Source organism: Terrapene carolina, unplaced genomic scaffold (assembly GCF_002925995.2).
Source record: "Terrapene carolina triunguis isolate 2854851 unplaced genomic scaffold, T_m_triunguis-2.0 Scaffold422, whole genome shotgun sequence".
NCBI lineage: Eukaryota > Metazoa > Chordata > Testudines > Emydidae > Terrapene > Terrapene triunguis.
This window is the reverse complement of record NW_020664773.1, coordinates 380219-398662: the sequence shown is the minus strand read 5'-3', so window position 1 is coordinate 398662 and position 18444 is coordinate 380219. Positions and strand designations below refer to the sequence as shown.

General features: G+C 49.0%; 1 protein-coding gene across 1 annotated transcript in view; it reads left to right on the top strand.

The window, feature by feature from the left end:
• Positions 1-18106, top strand: part of LOC112111355 (myosin-IIIb-like) — a 91019-nt gene extending 72913 nt beyond the window's left edge. Inside the window, exons 14-17 of the mRNA XM_026658267.1 lie at positions 13870-14035; positions 14707-15021; positions 15461-15545; positions 17645-18106. Coding sequence (XP_026514052.1) covers positions 13870-14035; positions 14707-15021; positions 15461-15514 — 535 coding nt within the window. The 3' untranslated portion in view covers positions 15515-15545; positions 17645-18106. The remainder of the gene's footprint in view (positions 1-13869; positions 14036-14706; positions 15022-15460; positions 15546-17644) is intronic.
• The last annotated feature ends 338 nt before the right edge of the window (positions 18107-18444 follow it).

The window sequence follows — 18444 nt, the reverse complement described above, 5'->3', positions numbered from 1 at the left end:
AGCATGGGGAAATAGGTTTTACTTTGTGTAATGACCCATCCACTCCCAGTCTTTATTCAAGCCTAATTTAATGGTGTCCAGTTTGCAAATTAATTCCAATTCTGCAGTTTCTTGTTGGAGTCTGTTTTTAAAGTTTCTCTATGCAAAAGAATAAATGGACACAAATCAGACGTCAAGAATTATAACATTCAAAAACCAGTCGGAGAACACTTCAACCTCCCTGGTCACTCGATTACAGACCTCAAAGTTGCAATACTCCAACAAAAAAATCTTCATAAACAGACTCCAGCGAGAAACTGCAGAATTGGAATTAATTTGCAAACTGGACACCATTAAATTAGGCTTGAATAAAGACTGGGAGTGGATGGGTCATTACACAAAGTAAAACCTATTTCCCCATGCTGTTTTCCCCCTACTGTTACTCACACCTTCTTGTCAACTGTTGGACATGGGCCATCGTGATTATCAGTGCAAATTTTTTTTTCTCTTGCTGATAATCGCCCACCTTAACGGATTACTCTCGTTATAGTTAGTATGGCAGCACCCATTTTTTTCATGTCCTCTGTGTCTATATATCTTCCTACTGTATTTTCCACTGCATGTATCTGATGAAGTGGGTTTTAGTCCACGAAAGCTTAGGGAGGTGTTAGGTTCCAGGGAAAATTTTTTCACCATACAAAATTTTTTCACATATATATACGCGCACACACACACACTATAAGTTTTAAACAAACAAGTTAATAGTTTACATAGCAATGATGATTGTGAAGCTTGGTTGAGGTGGTGGAGTCAGAGGGTGAGACATTTCCCAGGGAATGCCTTGCTGCTAAATGATGAACTAGCACTCGGCTGAGCCCTCAAGGGTTAACACGTTGTTAATGTAGTCTCACACTCTATAAGGCAGCATGAATGGAGGGAGGAGACACAATAGACGCATGGCAGTAGCTGCAAATGTTCACTGCAGAAACTGAACGTGATGATGAAGCCACGCTATCCCACTGGAGTGCACCACTCCCTCCTACTTTCCAAAGTGTGGGGTGCATGTGTGTGTGTGAGCGAGAGAGAGATGCGCATTGCCCCTTTAAGTATGCTGACCCACTCTAAGTACACTGCCTTTTTAAGTAGATCAGCAAGTTGAGAGAGCAGCTGCTGCCAGCAAGCTCCCTTCATCCTGAGCCCTGTCTTGTCCCCCCCACCTCTGTGGAGATGGGGTACAGGAGTGGGGCAAGGGACACCCTGACATTAGCACCCCTCTTCCCCACCCCCTGCACAGCAAGCAGGAGGCTCCCAGGAGCAGCTCCAAGGCAGAGGGCTGGAGCAGCTCACAGCAGTGCGGGGAGGGACAGCTGAACTGCCCGGCAATTGATAGCCTGCTGGGTGGCTGCCGCACAGGGAACTTAGGGGAGGTAATGGGGGACTGCCGACCCACCCTGGTCCCAAGCCCCCACCAGCTAGCTCCAACGGGCTGCTCTTACTGCAAGCAGTGGACAAAGCAGTCGGCTGCCAAACAACGTTATAAGGGAGCATTGCGCAACTTTAAACAAGCATGTTCTCTAATAGATCAGTGATGTAACAATGAAACATTAACCGGGACGATGTTAAGTGAGGAGTTACTGTATGTCTACACTGCAATTAGACACCCGTGACTGGCCCGTGCCAGTGGACTAGGGTTTGCGGGGCTCAGGCTAAGGGTCTGTTTAACTGCGGTGTAGATGTTCGGGCTCGGGCTGCAGCCCAATCTCTGGGACTCTCCAACTCTCAGGGTCCTGCAGCCTAGCTCCAGCCTGAGCCCAGATGTCTACACCACAATTAAACAGACCCTTAGCTTGAGCCCGAGTCAGTGTGCATGGGCCAACCGTGGGTTTTAATTGCAGTGTAGACATACCCTGAGAGTCCAAGCAGCAAAAAGAACCTAGCTTCTTCGAGTGCTTGTTCATGTCAATTCCAATCAGGTGTGTGCGCGCCAGCCAGAAGACTTTTCCCTTAGAAGCATCCGTAGGGTTGGCCTGGGCGCCCCCTGGAGTCGTGCCTTCCTGATGCCCAATATAGGGCCCTGCCGACCCGCCACCCCCTTAGTTCTTTCTTACCGCCGGTGACGGCTAGCTGGAACAAACTGTTGTCTTGCTTTGCAAGCGCGTTTGGGCAGTGTCCACTCTTCATGTTTATAGCTTCTAGTGTTAGTTAGTTAATAGTTAATATTTGATAGTTCTAGTAGCACTTAAGTTTTCTTTTGGGGGTCCCCCCCAACAACGTTTCCCCGGTTCCGGGGTATGCCCCGGTCCCCAGGGTTCAAGTTCTATGAGGACTGTGGAAAGTTTATGCCTAAGAGCGACGCGCACTCTTCCTGTCTGCGGTGCCTCGGAGAGAGCCACCAGAAGGAGAAGTGCAGAATTTGCAAAGGATTCCACCCTATGACCTTGAAAGACCGAGATCAAAGACTCAAGATCCTTCTAATGGAGGCAGCACTCCGACCGCAATCCGACCCGGGGTCGGCAGAACCCACACCCAGCACCTCCTCGTCGGTGCGCAGTGCTCCAGCACCGACGGTGCATGAGCTGGTACCGAGGAAGGACTCCAGGGAGTCACTGCACTGCCATGGCTCCACCCATAGACGGTCTTCTGTCAGGCACCAGTCTCAGTCCCCGGTGCCCCAGAAAAAGAAAAGGCCGGAGAGGAGTCGCTCTCCCCCTCCAAGCCCAAGGAGCCTGCAGCAGGGAGACCCGATTCGGGTCTCGGCTCCTCCGCCTCCTAGGGTCTCGTCAACTCCTGCCTCCCCTCCCCTCTCCCTCCCCCCCGGGTACACTCGAGTCCGAACCCTCATTGCTCTCCAGATCGTCCTGGTGGACAGCTCCAGCTCCCCTCAATGCCAGAGGTGTTTGAGGCGGCTCAAGACCTTATATGCCTCATGGCGCCATCCTCCCCACAAAGGAAAGACAAGTCGCTGGTGACTGCCCGGCCCCCGTTCCCATCAAGGGGCAAGCCGGCGATGATGGTGCACCGATCTCCATCTCCAGCGCCCCTCTCCCTGGCACGGTCCACCCAAGTGGGGGAGCCGTACCAGTCCCCTCTTTCTCAGCACCGCTCGCCGGCACCGCAGAGTACCACTCCTCCATGGTGGTCCTTCTTGGAGACCCCGGAGGCGCAATCCTACCGCTCCGATAGGACCAGGAGCAGAAGCTCCAGGTCCTGCTGTGACTGCCAGCCCTATCTGGCGCTTTGGCCACTGTAGTGGCAACCTTCTGGACACCCTGGGCATATCATCAGAGCCAGGGACAAATCCAAGGACCAAGGTCCAGGTCCGCATCAGTGTCTTTGCCGTCCTTCATCTCTGCGCAAGCAATGTCGAACTGGGTCTCCTTCTAAACAAAGGGAAATCAACGCTGTCCCCTGTTCAGAGGATAGAGTTTATAGGGGCAGTACTGGACTCGATACAAGCGAGGGCATACCTCCCGGAAGCGAGGTTTCGGTTCCTGGGCAACATCATACGGGGTCTCAGGCAGTTCCCCTACACCACAGCAAGGAATTGCCTGAAGCTCCTGGGACACCTGGCGGCTTGTACCTATGTAGTACAGCATGCTAGACTCAGACTTCGACTACTTCAGTAGTGGCTAGCGTCAGTATATTGGCCAGTCCGGGACAGTTTGGACAGGATTATAACCCTGCGTCACCTGGTACTCAACTCCCTCCTGTGGTGGCTCGACCCACAGATAGTAGATCCAGAGATCCCCTTCACCAGCCCTCAGCCATCCCTCTCCTTAGTGACAGACGCGTCAGACTTGGGCTGGGGGGCACATTTGGGAGATCTCAGAACACAAGGCCTCTGGTCTCAGGTGGATCTCGCTCTACACATCAAAGTCAGGGAGCTGAGAGCGGCGTGCCTGGCATGCCAGACTTTCAGAGTCCACCTAGAAGGGAGATGTGTATCAGTCCTGACAGACAACACCACGGCAATGTTTTACATCCACAAACGGGGGTGCATGCTCCTCTCTCCTGTGCCAGGAAGCCCTCATGCTGTGGGACTTCTGTGTAGAGCACTCGATACACCTGCAAGCATCGTACCTCCCTGGAATACAGAACGAGCTGGCGGACCATCTCAGCAGGTCGTTTCACGGCCACAAGTGGTCCCTTCGCCCAGAAGTAGTAAAATCAATTTTCCATCAGTGGGGCTTTCCCCAAATAGACCTGTTCGCTACGTGACACAACAGGAAGTGTCAGCGATTCTGCTCCTTCCTGAGTCACAGCCCGGGCTCCATCGCAGACGCGTTCCTCCTCCTATATGCGTTCCCACCTGTCCCTCTCGTTCACAAGGTGCTCCTCAAGATTCACAGGGACCAAGCTTTGGTGATATTGATAACTCCAGCGTGGCCCCGCCAGCACTGGTACACATCACTCCTGGAAATGTCCGTGGAAACCCCGGTCACCCTGCCACTCTTCCCAGACCTAATAATGCAGGATCATGGCAGCCTCCAACATCCAAACCTCGAGTCGCTCCACCTCATAGCGTGGAAGCTCCATGGCTGAATGCAGGGGAGCTCTCCTGCTCTGATCAAGCCAGACAAGTTCTCCTTGGCAGCAGAAAACCTTCCATAAGAGCTACCTACCTTGCCAAGTGGAAGAGATTTTCAATCTGGTCGGAGCAGCACCTCTTGTCCCCGACACTCACCTCGGTGCCACTTACACCGGACTATCACCAGGATCCCCTGGGAGAATAACATGAAGGGCAAAGGGGTCCAGGAGAGCTGGCTGTATTTTAAAGAATCCTTATTGCGGTTGCAGGAACAAACCATCCCAATGTGTAGAAAGAATAGTAAATATGGCAGGCGACCAGCTTGGCTAAACAGTGAAATCCTTGCTGATCTTAAACGCAAAAAAGAAGCTTACAAGAAATGGAAGATTGGACAAATGACCAGGGAGGAGTATAAAACTATTGCTCAGGCATGCAGGAATGAAATCAGGAAGGCCAAATCACACTTGGAGTTGCAGCTAGCAAGAGATGTTAAGAGTAACAAGAAGGGTTTCTTCAGGTATGTTAGCAACAAGAGGAAAGTCAAGGAAAGTGTGGGCCCCTTACTGAATGAGGGAGGCAACCTAGTGACCGAGGATGTGGAAAAAGCTAATGTACTCAATGCTTTTTTTGCCTCTGTCTTCACGAACAAGGTCAGCTCCCAGACTGCTGCACTGGGCAACACAATATGGGGAGAAGGTGACCAGCCCTATGTGGAGAAAGAAGTGGTTCGGGACTATTTAGAAAAACTAGACGTGCACAAGTCCATGGGGCCGGATGCGCTGCATCCGAGGGTGCTAAAGGAGTTGGCGGATGAGATTGCAGAGCCATTAGCCATTATTTTTGAAAACTCATGGCGATCGGGGGAGGTCCCGGATGACTGGAAAAAGGCTAATGTAGTGCCCATCTTTAAAAAAGGGAAGAAGGAGGATCCGGGGAACTACAGGCCAGTCAGCCTAACCTCAGTCCCTGGAAAAATCATGGAACAGGTCCTCAAGGAATCAATTATGAAACACTTAGAGGAGAGGAAAGTGATCAGGAACAGTCAGCATGGATTCACCAAGGGTAAGTCATGCCTGACTAACCTAATTGCCTTCTATGATGAGATAACTGGCTCTGTGGATGAGGGGAAAGCAGTGGATGTGTTATTCCTTGACTTTAGCAAAGCTTTTGATACGGTCTCCCACAGTATTCTTGCCGCCAAGTTAAAGAAGTATGGGCTGGATGAATGGACTGTAAGGTGGATAGAAAGCTGGCTAGATCGTCGGGCTCAACGGGTAGTGATCAATGGCTCCATGTCTAGTTGGCAGCCGGTTTTAAGCGGAGTGCCCCAAGGGTCGGTCCTGGGGCCGGTTTTGTTTAATATCTTTATTAATGATCTGGAGGATGGTGTGGACTGCACTCTCAGCAAGTTTGCAGATGACACTAAACTAGGAGGCGTGGTAGATACACTAGAGGGTAGGGATCGGATACAGAGGGACCTAGACAAATTAGAGGATTGGGCCAAAAAAAACCTGATGAGGTTCAACATCCTAAGTGCAGGACTCTGCACTTATCCTTGGAAGAATCCCATGCACTGCTACAGACTAGGGACCGAATGGCTAGGTAGCAGTTCTGCAGAAAAGGACCTAGGGGTCACAGTGGACGAGAAGCTGGGTATGAGTCAACAGTGTGCTCTTGTTGCCAAGAAGGCTAACGGCATTTTGGGCTGTATAAGTAGGGGCATTGCCAGCAGATCGAGGAACGTGATCGTTCCCCTTTATTCGACATTAGTGAGGCCTCATCTGGAATACTGTGTCCAGTTTTGGGCCCCACACTACAAGAAGGATGTGGAAAAATTGGAAAGAGTCCAGCGGAGGGCAAGAAAAATGATTAGGGGTCTGGAGCGCATGACTTATGAGGAGAGGCTGAGGGAACTGGGATTGTTTAGTCTCCAGAAGAGAAGAATGAGGGGGGATTTGATAGCAGCCTTCAACTACCTGAAGGGGGGTTCCAAATAGGATGGAGCTCGGCTGTTCTCAGTGGTGGCAGATGACAGAACAAGGAGTAATGGTCTCAAGTTGCAGTGGGGGAGGTCCAGGTTGGATATTAGGAAACACTATTTCACTAGGAGGGTGGTGAAGCACTGGAATGCGTTACCTAGGGAGGTGGTGGAGTCTCCTTCCTTGGAGGTTTTTAAGGCCCGGCTTGACAAAGCCCTGGCTGGGATGATTTAGTTGGGAATTGGTCCTGCTTTGAGCAGGGGGTTGGACTAGATGACCTCTTGAGGTCCCTTCCAACCCTGATATTCTATGATTCTATGATTCTATGATCTTCTCCATCTTAAAGCAGCAGGAGGTGTCCATGTCGTCAGTAAGGGTTCACTTGGCCGCCATCTCTGCTTTCCACCCAGGCGCAGAGGGCTGCTCGGTCTTTGCGAATCCGATGGTCAGCCGTTTCCTTAAAGGTCTCAACAGACTATACCCGCAGATCCGACAGCCTATCCCAGCTTGGGACCTCAATCTGGTCCTTTCCAGATTTACGGGATTGCCATTTGAGCCCTTGGCGATGTGCTCCCATCTCTCTCTCTCTCTCTCATTCAACGTGGTGTTTCTGGTAGCGATAACCTCAGCTAGGAGGGTGTGAGAGCTCAGGGCCCTAACATCAGAGCCCCCTTACACTGTATTCCGTAAGGACAAGGTTCAACTCAGGCCTCACCTGGCTTTTCTCTCAAAGGGTGTGTCTCAATTTCATATCAACCAGGACATCTTCCTCCCTATATTCTACCCTAAGCCGCATTCCATCACCAGGGAGCAGAGACTTCACTCACTGGATGTCTGCAGAGCGCTAGCCTTCTATATCGAGAGAACGAAACCATTCTGAAGGTCCTTCCAGTTATTCATGGCAGTGGTGGACAGAATGAAAGGTCTTCCTGTCTCCTCTCTCCTCTTCATCATGAAAGTTAAACTTACAAATGTAGAATTATGTAAAAAAACAACAACCTGCATTCAAAAATAAAACATTTTGTAAAACTTGAGCGCCTACAAGTCCACTCAGTCCTACTTCTCATTCAGCCAATCACTCAGACAGACAAGTTTGTTTACATTTACAGGACATAATGCTGCCCTCTTCTTATTTACAGTGTCACCAGAAAGTGAGAACAGGCATTCGCATGGCACTGTTGTAGCCAACTGTGATGGGCTGGATCACAGAAACCCCTTTGGGGCTGCCAACTGATGTGCCAAGACTACTTCTGCCCCTGCTTTCCCTGCCAGCTTGGGACTCCAGCACCCTGTCTTGTTGAGCCAGACCCACCAGTCTGCTCCAGCACAGACCCAGGGTCTGAACCACGTGCCCCAAAGCTGCAGACTTAATTGAAAGCAGCTTAAGAAGTGTTCCTATCTTTAACACTCAGATGCCCAACTCCCAATGGGGTCCAAACCCCAAATAAATCAGTTTTACCCTGTATAAAGCTTATACAGGGTAAACTCATAAATTGTTCACCCTCTATAACACTGATAGAGAGATTAATATTAATAATAATACGTACTCTGGGTTAATTAATAAGTTAAAAAGTGATTTTATTAAATACAGAAAGTAGGATTTAAGTGGTTCCAAGTAGTAACAGACAAAACAAAGTGAATTACCAAACAAAATAAAATAAAACACGCAAGTCTATGCCTAATACAGTAAGAAAGCTGAATACAGATTAAAATCTCACCCTCAGAGATGTTTCAATAAGCAAGGAGTAATGGTCTCAAGTTGCAGTTGGGGAGGTTTAGGTTGGATATTAGGAAAAACTTTTTCACTAGGAGGGTGGTGAAGCACTGGAATAGGTTACCTTGGGAGGTGGTGGAATCTCCTTCCTTAGAGGTTTTTAAGGTCAGGCTTGACAAAGCCCTGGCTGGGATGATTTAGTTGGGAATTGGTCCTGCTTTGAGCAGGGGGTTGGACTAGACACTTCCTGAGGTCCCTTCCAACCCTGATAGTCTATGATTCTATCACAGACTGGACGCCTTCCTAGTCTGGGCACAATCCTTTCTCCTGGTACAGTCTTTGTTCCAGCTCCGGTGGTAGCTAGAGGATTTCTCATGATTGCAGCCCCCTTTGTTCTGTTCTACCCCTTATATAGATTTGGCACAAGGTGGGAATCTTTTGTCTCTCTCAGTCCCCACCCCTTCTAAATAGAAAAGCACCAGGTTAAAGATGGATTCCAGTTCAGGTGACATGATCACGTCACTGTAAGACTTCATTACCCACTTGCCAGTACACATGTATACAGGAAGACTTACAAGTAAAACAGAGCCATCTACAGACAATTGTCCTGGTTGATGGGAGCCATCAAGATTCCAAACCACCATTAATGGCCCACATTTTGCATAATTACAATAGGCCCTCAGAGTTATATTTCTAGTTTCAGATTCAAGAGTGATACATTTATACAAATAGGATGACCACACTCAGTAGAGTATAAGATTTGTAATGATACCTTACAAGATACCTTTTGCATGAAGCATATTTGTTACATTATATTCACACATCAGCATACTTTCATAAAATCATGTAGAGTGCAACGTCACACCGACGTCACAAGATATTTACATGTCAGATGCGCTAAAGATTCATATGTCCCTTGATGCTTCAACCACCATTCCAGAGGACATGCGTCCATGCAGATGACGGGTTCTGCTTGATAACAATCCAGAGCAGTGCGGACTGATGCATGTTCATTTTCATCATCTAAGTCAGATGCCACCAGCAGAAGGTTGATTTTCTTTTTTGGTGGTTTGGGTTCTGTAGTTTCCGCATCAGAATGTTGCTCTTTTAAGACTTCTGAAAGCATGGGCCACACCCCGTCTCTCTCAGATTTTGAAAGGCCCTTCAGATTCTTCAATCTTGGGTTGAGGGCTGTAGCTATCTTTAGAAATTTCACATTTGTATCTTCTTTGCATTTTGTCAAATTTGCAGTGAAAGTGTTCTTAAAACGAACAACCTGTGCTAGGTCATCATCCGAGACTGCTATAACATGAAATATATGGCAGAATGTGGGTAAAACAGAACAGTAGGCATGCAATTTTCCCTCAAGGAGTTCAGTCATAAATTTAATTAACACATAATTTTTTTAACGAGCGTCATCAGCATGGAAGCATGTCCTCTGGAATGATGGCCGAAGCATGAAGAAGCATATGAATCTTTAGCACATCTGGAACGTAAATGTCTTGCGACGCTAGCTACAACAGTGCCATGCGAAAGCCTGTTCTCACTTTCAGGTGACGTACTTAAGAAGTGGGCAGCATCATCTCCCATAAATTCTCTTCGCAATTGGCTGAACGAGAAGTAGGACTGAGTGGACTTGTAGGCTCTAAAGTTTTACATTGTTTTGTTTTTGAGTGCAGATATGTAACAAAAAAACTACATTTGAAGTTGCACTTTCATAATAGAGATTGCACTACAGTACTTGTAGGAGGTGAATTGAAAAATACACCTCTACCCCAATATAACACGGTCCTCGGGAGCCAAAAAATCTCACCGCCTTATAGGTGAGACCACGTTATATTGGGTCCGGTCTGGCGGGCCGGACTGGGCTGGCTTCCCCAGCGGTGATTTAAAGGGCCTGGTGCTCCAGCCGCTGCAGGGAGCCCCAGGCCCTTTAAATCACCACCGGAACTCCGGCAGTGGGGTCGGGTGGGGATTTAAAGAGCCCAGGGCTCCCTGCAGCAGCCGGAGCCTCTGGCCCTTTAAATCACTGCCGGAGCTCCGGCAGTGGGGCTCGGGCAGGGATTTAAAGGGCCCGGGGCTCCCCGCTGCTTTACCGCGTTATATCGGGTCGCGTTATATCAGGGTAGAGGTGTACTACTTTTGATTATCATTTTTAAGTGCAAATATATGTAATCAAAAATAATATAAAGTGAGCACTGTACACTTTGTATTCTGTGTATTCAGCGGCACTGCTATGGGTACCCGCATGGCCCCACAGTATGCCAACATTTTTATGGCTGACTTAGAACAACGCTTCCTTAGCTCTCGTCCCCTAACGCCCCTACTCTACTTGCGCTACATTGATGACCTCTTCATCATCTGGACCCATGGAAAAGAAGCCCTTGAGGAATTCCACCATGATTTCAATAATTTCCATCCCACCATCAACCTCAGCCTAGATCAATCCACACAAGCGGTCCATTTCCTGGACACTACTGTGCTAATAAGCGATGGTCACATAAATACCACCCTGTACCGGAAACCTACTGACCGCTACACTTACCTACATGCCTCCAGCTTCCATCCAGGACACACCACACGATCCATTGTCTACAGCCAAGCTCTAAGATATAACCGTATTTGCTCCAATCCCTCAGATAGAGACAAGCACCTACAAGATCTCTATCAAGCATTCTTAAAACTACAATACCCACCTGCTGAAGTGAAAAAACAGATTGACAGAGCCAGACGAGTACCCAGAAGTCACCTCCTACAAGACAGGGCCAACAAAGAAAATAACAGAACACCACTAGCTGTCACCTTCAGCCCCCAACTAAAACCTCTCCAGCGCATCATCAGAGATCTACAACCTATCCTGAAAGATGATCCTTTACTCTCACAGATCTTGGGAGACAGACCTGTCCTCGCTTACAGACAACCCCCCAACCTAAAGCAAATACTCACCAGCAACCACACATCACTGAACAAAAACACTGACCCAGGAACCTATCATTGTAACAAAGCCCGATGCCAACTCTGTCCACATATCTATTCAAGTGACACCATCATAGGGCCTAATCACATCAGCCATACCATCAGGGGCTTGTTCACCTGCACATCTACCAATGTGATATATGCCATCATGTGCCAGCAATGCCCCTCTGCCATGTACATTGGCCAAACCGGACAGTCTCTACGCAAAAGAATTAATGGACACAAATCTGACATCAGGAATCATAATACTCAAAAACCAGTGGGAGAACACTTTAACCTGTCTGGCCATTCTTTGACAGACCTGCAGGTGGCTATCTTAAAACAGAAAAACTTCAAAAACAGACTCCAACGAGAGACTGCTGAGCTGGAATTGATATGCAAACTAGACACAATCAGCTCAGGATTGAATAAGGACTGGGAATGGCTGAGCCATTACAAACATTGAATCTATCTCCCCTTGTAAGTATTCTCACACTTGCTTCTTATCAAACTGTCTGTACTGGGCTATCTTGATTATCACTTCAAAAGTTTTTTTTCTCTTACTTAATTGGCCTCTCAGAGTTGGTAAGACAACTCCCACCTGTTCATGCTCTCTGTATGTGTGTATATATATCTCCTCAATATATTTCACTCTATATGCATCCGAAGAAGTGGGTTGTAGCCCACGAAAGCTTATGCTCTAATAAATTTGTTAGTCTCTAAGGTGCCACAAGTACTCCTGTTATTTTTGCGGATACAGACTAACACGGCTGCTACTCTGAAACCTTTGTATTCTGTGTTGTAATTGAAATCGATATTTGAAAATGTAGAAAAACATCAAAAATATTTAATAAATTTCAGTTGGGTATTCTATTGTTTAACAGTGCAATTAAGTTAACTGCGATTAATTGGCAGCCCTATTTGATATCCTTCTAGTTTTGTAATAAAAACATTGTATGGTGCCAAATCAAATGCCTTACAGCAGCAGTTCTCAAACTGTGGGTCAGGACCCCAAAATGGGCCGTGACCCCATTTTAATGGGGCTGGCTTAGACTTGCTGGGGCCCGGGGCCAAAGCCTGAGCCCCACCGCCCGGGGCCAAAGCCGATTGCTTCAGCCTGGGATGCTGAGACTTAGGCTCAGGCCCCCTGCCTGGGGCTGAAGCCCTTGGGCTTCTGCTTTGTTCCCCCTGCCCAATTTTAACAATGCAACACACAGGTGAGCCAGACTGGTTTCCAGCTATGCTTTTGTCAGTGTTCAGTGAGGCCTAGGGGCCTTGGCATGAGCTGGTATCTGGTCTGCCAGTGGCACGGTGGGCTTTTCTATCTAGCAGACAAAGGGATAACATGTTCCTGGAAGCTAAATTCAGGCCTGGTCTACACTACGACTTTAATTCGGATTTAGCTGCGTTAATCCGAATTAACCCTTCACCCGTCCACACTACAGAGCCAGTTAATTCGAATTAAAGGGCACTTAAAATCGATTTCTGTACTCCACCTCGACGAGCGGAGTAGCGCCTAAATCGATTTTGTTAATTCGAATTAGGGTTAGTGTGGCCGCACACCACCGAATTAATGTGGTTAAAAACCGAATTAATGTGCTTAGTGTGGCCGCGCACAATCGAATTTATACAACCTGTTTCCCAAATTTGAATTATCTAAATTTGGATTAATCCCGTAGTGTAGACATACCCTCAGACTGGAAATAAGGTGCAGTTGTTTACCAGTGAAGATGATTAACTATTGTAACAATTTACCTAAGGATGTGACAGATCCTCCATCAGTTGGAGTCTTTAAATTAAGACACTCTCTTTTAAAAGATTGTGCTGTAGCTCACCCAGAAGCTCTTTGCTGGATAGATGAATCACTGGGTGAGGTTCTCAGGCTTGTGTTGTACAAGAGGTCAGACTAGATGATCATAACATGGTCCCAACATCTGCTCCTTCTGTTCCTGTTCTCATGCAGCGAAGTGTCTTTGGTGGAAATCCCATGACCAGGCTGACTTCATCAATTACAAATTCATTCTTTCCTCTTTCAGTTCTGCCATCTTCCTAGCTAAACAATTCTACATCTCCAAGTTAATTGAGTCCCAAGCCCAAAATTCCAGCCATCTTTCCACCACTTTTGACTCATTCTTCAAACTCTCCCGTACTTGTGCCTCTGCTTCTCTCTCTACTCAGGTTCTTGCCAATTTCGTCCAAGAGAAAACTGACAGAATACCACATGACTGTCTCTCTTACCTTGGCTTCCCTTCTCTTTCCTTCCTACACCTCTTTCTTCTTCCAAGTCTCAGATTTCCCTTGTTTACAGGTACATTCTGAGACCTGTCAGCCAGTTTTTAATACATTTAATGTGTGCCCTGTTGATTTTGTACCATTCTGGGTTTTTTTAATCAAAATGTTGTGTTACCATATCTCATGCTGTGGACTGGGAGTTGGGAGACCCGGATTCTGTTCCTGGCTCTGTCACCTCCCTGCTGTGACCTTGGGGAAGTCACTTCCCCTCTCTGTGCCTCTGTTTCCCCTCCCAGCATTGGTTTGTTTAGTGTAAATCCAGGGCAGGGACAATCTCTCACTAGTGTCTAAGCAGCACCCAGAGCAGTAGGGCCTTGATCTCAGCTCGGGCTTCTAGGCACATCTCTAATGCAGATGCTGCTGCTAAGAAAGGCCTGGAGAGGTTCTGGGGCCCAGAGCAGTGAGTCTGTCTGGTTCTGTAGGGGTGAGAGCCGCTGCAGACATTACATGATTGAGATGCAGCCCAATGCACGCTACGTGATCCTGGGGGAGGACCGAGCTCACACCTCGCTCACCGCGCTGGTCCAATACCATCAAACTGTGGGAATCCAGCCCTTCATGGAGACATTGACTGTGCCCTGTGAGCAGGTGAGTGTTGGGGACTCCAGTTGTGCCTTATGGGCAAAGGGTGGGAGGACTCAGACTGTGCCCACTGAGCTAATGGAATTGTCCCGATGGTAGTATTGCTTTGTGTTCCCATAGGAAATGTCCAGTACTTTACCAGCTGGTCAGGCAGCCCAGACCCCTCCTACCTTTATTCACTAGGGAGCTCTAGCAGCTAGGCCAGTGGTTCTCGATCCACGGCCCAGTCAGCACACAGCTGCGGCCCACATGACATCCTCAAGGCCATACAGGTAGTATATATATTGTGTGGCTGCGGCCCACACAAAACATAGAGAGCTGCATATGCGGCCCATAATGGTAAATAGGTTGAGAACCACTAAGCTAGGCACAGCAATACAGGTTAGTATTTTGGTGGGGAAGAGGGATGCTCCCATTGCATCCTTGGCCATCCCAGGGCATCTCTACGAGCTGTGCATTATGTCCCTGCCCCCCAGTTACCATCCTGGGGAGCGGCTCTCACAGCTGCATTGCATCCCAAGCCCCTCATTGATGTTCTGGAGGCAGGGGCACTCCCATAGTTGGGCACTCCTGGGGACTGCTGCATCTGGGCATTTTACTTCTGGCTGCTGACTTGGAGACTCCTGCAGCTAGCTGTGGATCTCCGTGTCTTCTGAATTCTGCCCTTTTTCCTTCAGAAAGGTGATGGGGACTCTGATTATGAGGAGTTGAAATTCCACACCCTGGCCCCATGCCCAGCAGATGGGGAGAAGCAGCCTCAAAAAGAACAGGCTGATCTTAATGGGGCACCTGCTGTCAGCCACATCCAGCATGCAGGAGCAACTGCTGTTCTCAAGCACATGCGGTTCATGAAATCAAAGAAATGCCAAGAGCAGCAGCTGAGCCCAGGCGAGGAGTGGGCGGAGCCAAGCCCATGTCAGGCTGGGGTGGCCAGACGGGCCATTCCTCGCCTCTACCCCTCCATACGATTGGCAATGTGGGAAATCCAGCAGGTAAGAAGGCTGGCGGGTTCTGTCCATCCACCCTGTATCCGTTGGCCACCACAGCAAACCCTGTCTGTCCAGAGTGTCTGTAGGTGAGTTAGAAGCTCTTTGCCTGGGGACCAAGTGGGGAAGAGGGCTCCCTGCAAGTGGAAGACAGTGGTCTCCTCCCTGATGCAGGTTTTCCAGGCTTCTCGTTTTCCATGCCCTGTGGTTATGTGGCCTCTGGATCAAGGATATATTCACTGGGAACTACAAGGTTTCAGGCTTCCTCACTCCTGGAGAGCAGATGGTGTGAGAGCCTCTGGGCATGAATAGCACAGGGCCCTGCAGGGCTTTGGTGGGGAGGTCCCCAGTGTGGAATGGCAGAGGGGGTTGTGTGTGTGTGTGATTGGGGGGAGGGGGGACTGCCATTGATCACCTGACATTGTGCCTCTGCTTTGCCCTGCAGTTTTCTTCCCACCCCTCAAATGGCTCCTATGCCGAGCCGAAGCCCCAGCACTGAAGGCAGCGGGGCCCACAGCAAGAGTGACATGGTAAGAGCGGGGCCTCTGCAGCGGGCAGGTGGTAGATGCAGCTTCCCTAGGGAAGTCAGAGGAACAGAGGAGCCATTTCATCTCATTGGACCTGTGGCTGCTTGAAGAGCCCCTCTGGACCAGCACCTATACAGATTTGGGAGTGGAGGGTAAAATGGGAGAGCGGCTGCCAGCAGAAGCTAGAGGGGCTTCTGGGAGCCTGCACCATAGGGAGCTCGGGGAGGGGAGGAAAGCTGCATTTTCAGCACAGGCTTTTGTTTCAGTGGCACTGGGGTGAGCCAAGTGCTTCAAAGGCAATAACCATGTCCTGCCCTGAGGAGATTAGCCTGTTAAAGGCCACAACATATGACAACAGCTGGGCGTGGGGAGTAGGAGAGAGTGAGGGTTACAGCAAGTTAATCTGTGCTCTGCTTTGTTCAGCTGCGTGTACAGCTTGTGGGTCTGAGGGGGGACCCAGGAGCAGATAGTGCCAGTGGGGAGACACTGAGCAGGTAGCATTGGGGTGTAGCAGGGATAGTGAGGAGAGAGAAAAGCAGGGGGCAGAGCTGTGCAGGTGAAGTAGAAGAGCTGGGACTTGATGTGGGAGGAAAGAGCAGCCAATGATGGGGTTTGAGCAAGGCTGACATAGTCTAAGCAGCAGGAGAGGGATGGTATTGTAGCTGTAGTATGTGGGATGGATTAGAGAGGGCACGGGGAGGGCAGAGAGGGCACTGGGGAGGGGGTGACCTCTGATACAAGATGGCCAGACAGGAAGGCTGTTCCAGGAGTCAAGAGCTGCGGCAGAGTGGCAGGATTGGAGGGAGGCATAGAGGAAAAAATCAGTGCCGGAGAAAAGGCAAGATTCTGGAAGCAAAGCCTTTGAACAAGGACAGTGAGTGGCCACTGTCTCCTCTAACGAATGCAAGTGTGTGAACCTGAAATCCAGGGTTCCTGAGACTTTTGGGAGCTGGAGACTCAGAGGGTAAGACTGAATTAACAACAGCTCAGGCCAATGTTCTCTACCTCCACAGGGGCACAGCTGGTTCTTGAAGAGTGGTGGGGACAGTCTTCACTGCTTGATTCAGAGTGGTAGCCGTGTTAGTCTGTATCAGCAAAAACAACAAGGAGTCCTTGTGGCACCTTAGAGAGTGTCAGCCTATGATACTAGCTGCGGTGCTGGGGGATTCATAGATTGTAAGGCCAGAAGGGACTATTAGATCATCTAGGATGACCTCCTGTACAGAAGAGGTCAGAGAATTTTATGCAGCTTCTCCTGTATTGGGCTCAATAACTTTGTTTGACTAATGCATATCTAATGGATGTACAGGCAGTGGGTGAAAGCCAATCCCCCACCTGGCTGGTGAGAGCCAGTGGAGAGGTGTTGATGTCACTGTTGTCATCTCCTAAGAGAGGGCAAGGAGCTGGCTTCTCTCAGCAAGTTAGACCCTGCTGCAGAAACCATCCCTTGGCACAGACAGTCTGCCTAGCCATGTCCCAAATCTCCCCTGTTGGGGCAAGGTTGTTGAGGAGGTTGTGGTAAAGCATCTCCAGCAATAACTGCAGCTACTTAAACAGTGTTCCCCACAGAGCACAGTTCTGCCTGTGCTCCAGAGCCTGCACTGGTCCCAGTTGCCCTCCATGGAAAGTTTTTTCATGGTTTAGGTCTCAAGAGGCACCTCTCTCCCCATGGACACTGCAGCAGCTGAGATCATGCACAGTTCTGAAGCTAAATAGGAGGAGGTGGGGAGGAGCTCCTGGACTTTGGAACATTCTCCCTGTCCCCAAACCTTGAGTCTGGATTTAGTGATGTTCAGTCCATGGTATAAGACCCATCTACTCTCTTTGGCTTTTCTGTGTGTGTATTGAGCGGTGAAGATCTGTTGGCAACTGAGAGGCTCTTTAGGAGTTCTTGTGACGATTTCAGTTCTGTTGTTGATTGCTGTGCTTTGTGTCTTGCACCTGTAGTCAGATGTACTTGAAACATAACTACCATGCAATCTGCATTCTGGGTACTTCACAGATCTTCGTTAGCTCATAGTGTGAGAATCGCAGAGCCTTCTCTGCCTTCCCCACCTTCCCTTTACATTCTCCCCTGAGACTTGTTTCCCTGCCTCTTACAGATAAACCTGGCTCAGGCCCCGTCCTCCTCTGGTACCACAGGGCCCTGCATCATCTGGTAGAAGCACCTGGGGAGATGGCAGCCTCTTCCACATGCACAGGGCTGGCTCTGTACCCTATGGACAAGACACTGGGAGAGAAGAACTTTCTGAGGCTTTTTGTCATGCTCTGCCATTGGGGAGCTGCTGTGCGGGCCACTCTCTGATTCTGGCAGGAGGAGGTGATGACATGACCAAGAGCTGGGGTCATTGTGCAAATGTGTATGGAAATCTTGGTGGTGATTTTTCTAATATAGCTGGAGAATGAATGCTGTGTACTTTGTGTGGTTAGATGTTTGGCTGCGTGTGTGTTCTCCCTGTGTGCTGTCCCAGCTCTGCGCAGACAGCTGACGCAGCAGACCTCAAGCAAACCGCCCAATGACCACAAGATCCGTTAAGGTGCGAAGGCACCCGGCCAGGTTTATTGTTGACAAAGCACTGTAATAGCACCTGGCAGACTCTACGAGCAGACTCTACTGTCGTGGGAAAAGTCAACCACGCATTGATTTTAGTTCACAGACTCAAGCCTGAGGCCAGTTTATTGCAATACATACCAACGCGTTGGGGTAGCAGTCCGAAAACTACCACACCTAGCACAGCACGCAGGCTGCTTTTATTCCTTCAAACCACAAGCATAGTACAAATAATACGTCATTTGCGAGTAATAAGAGTTGGGGTCTGTCCCCTTTTCCCGATACCTTCCTAATCATTTTACGAACATTGGGTGCATATTGGGTGGGGGGTTTCTTGGTGGTTTCCGCCTT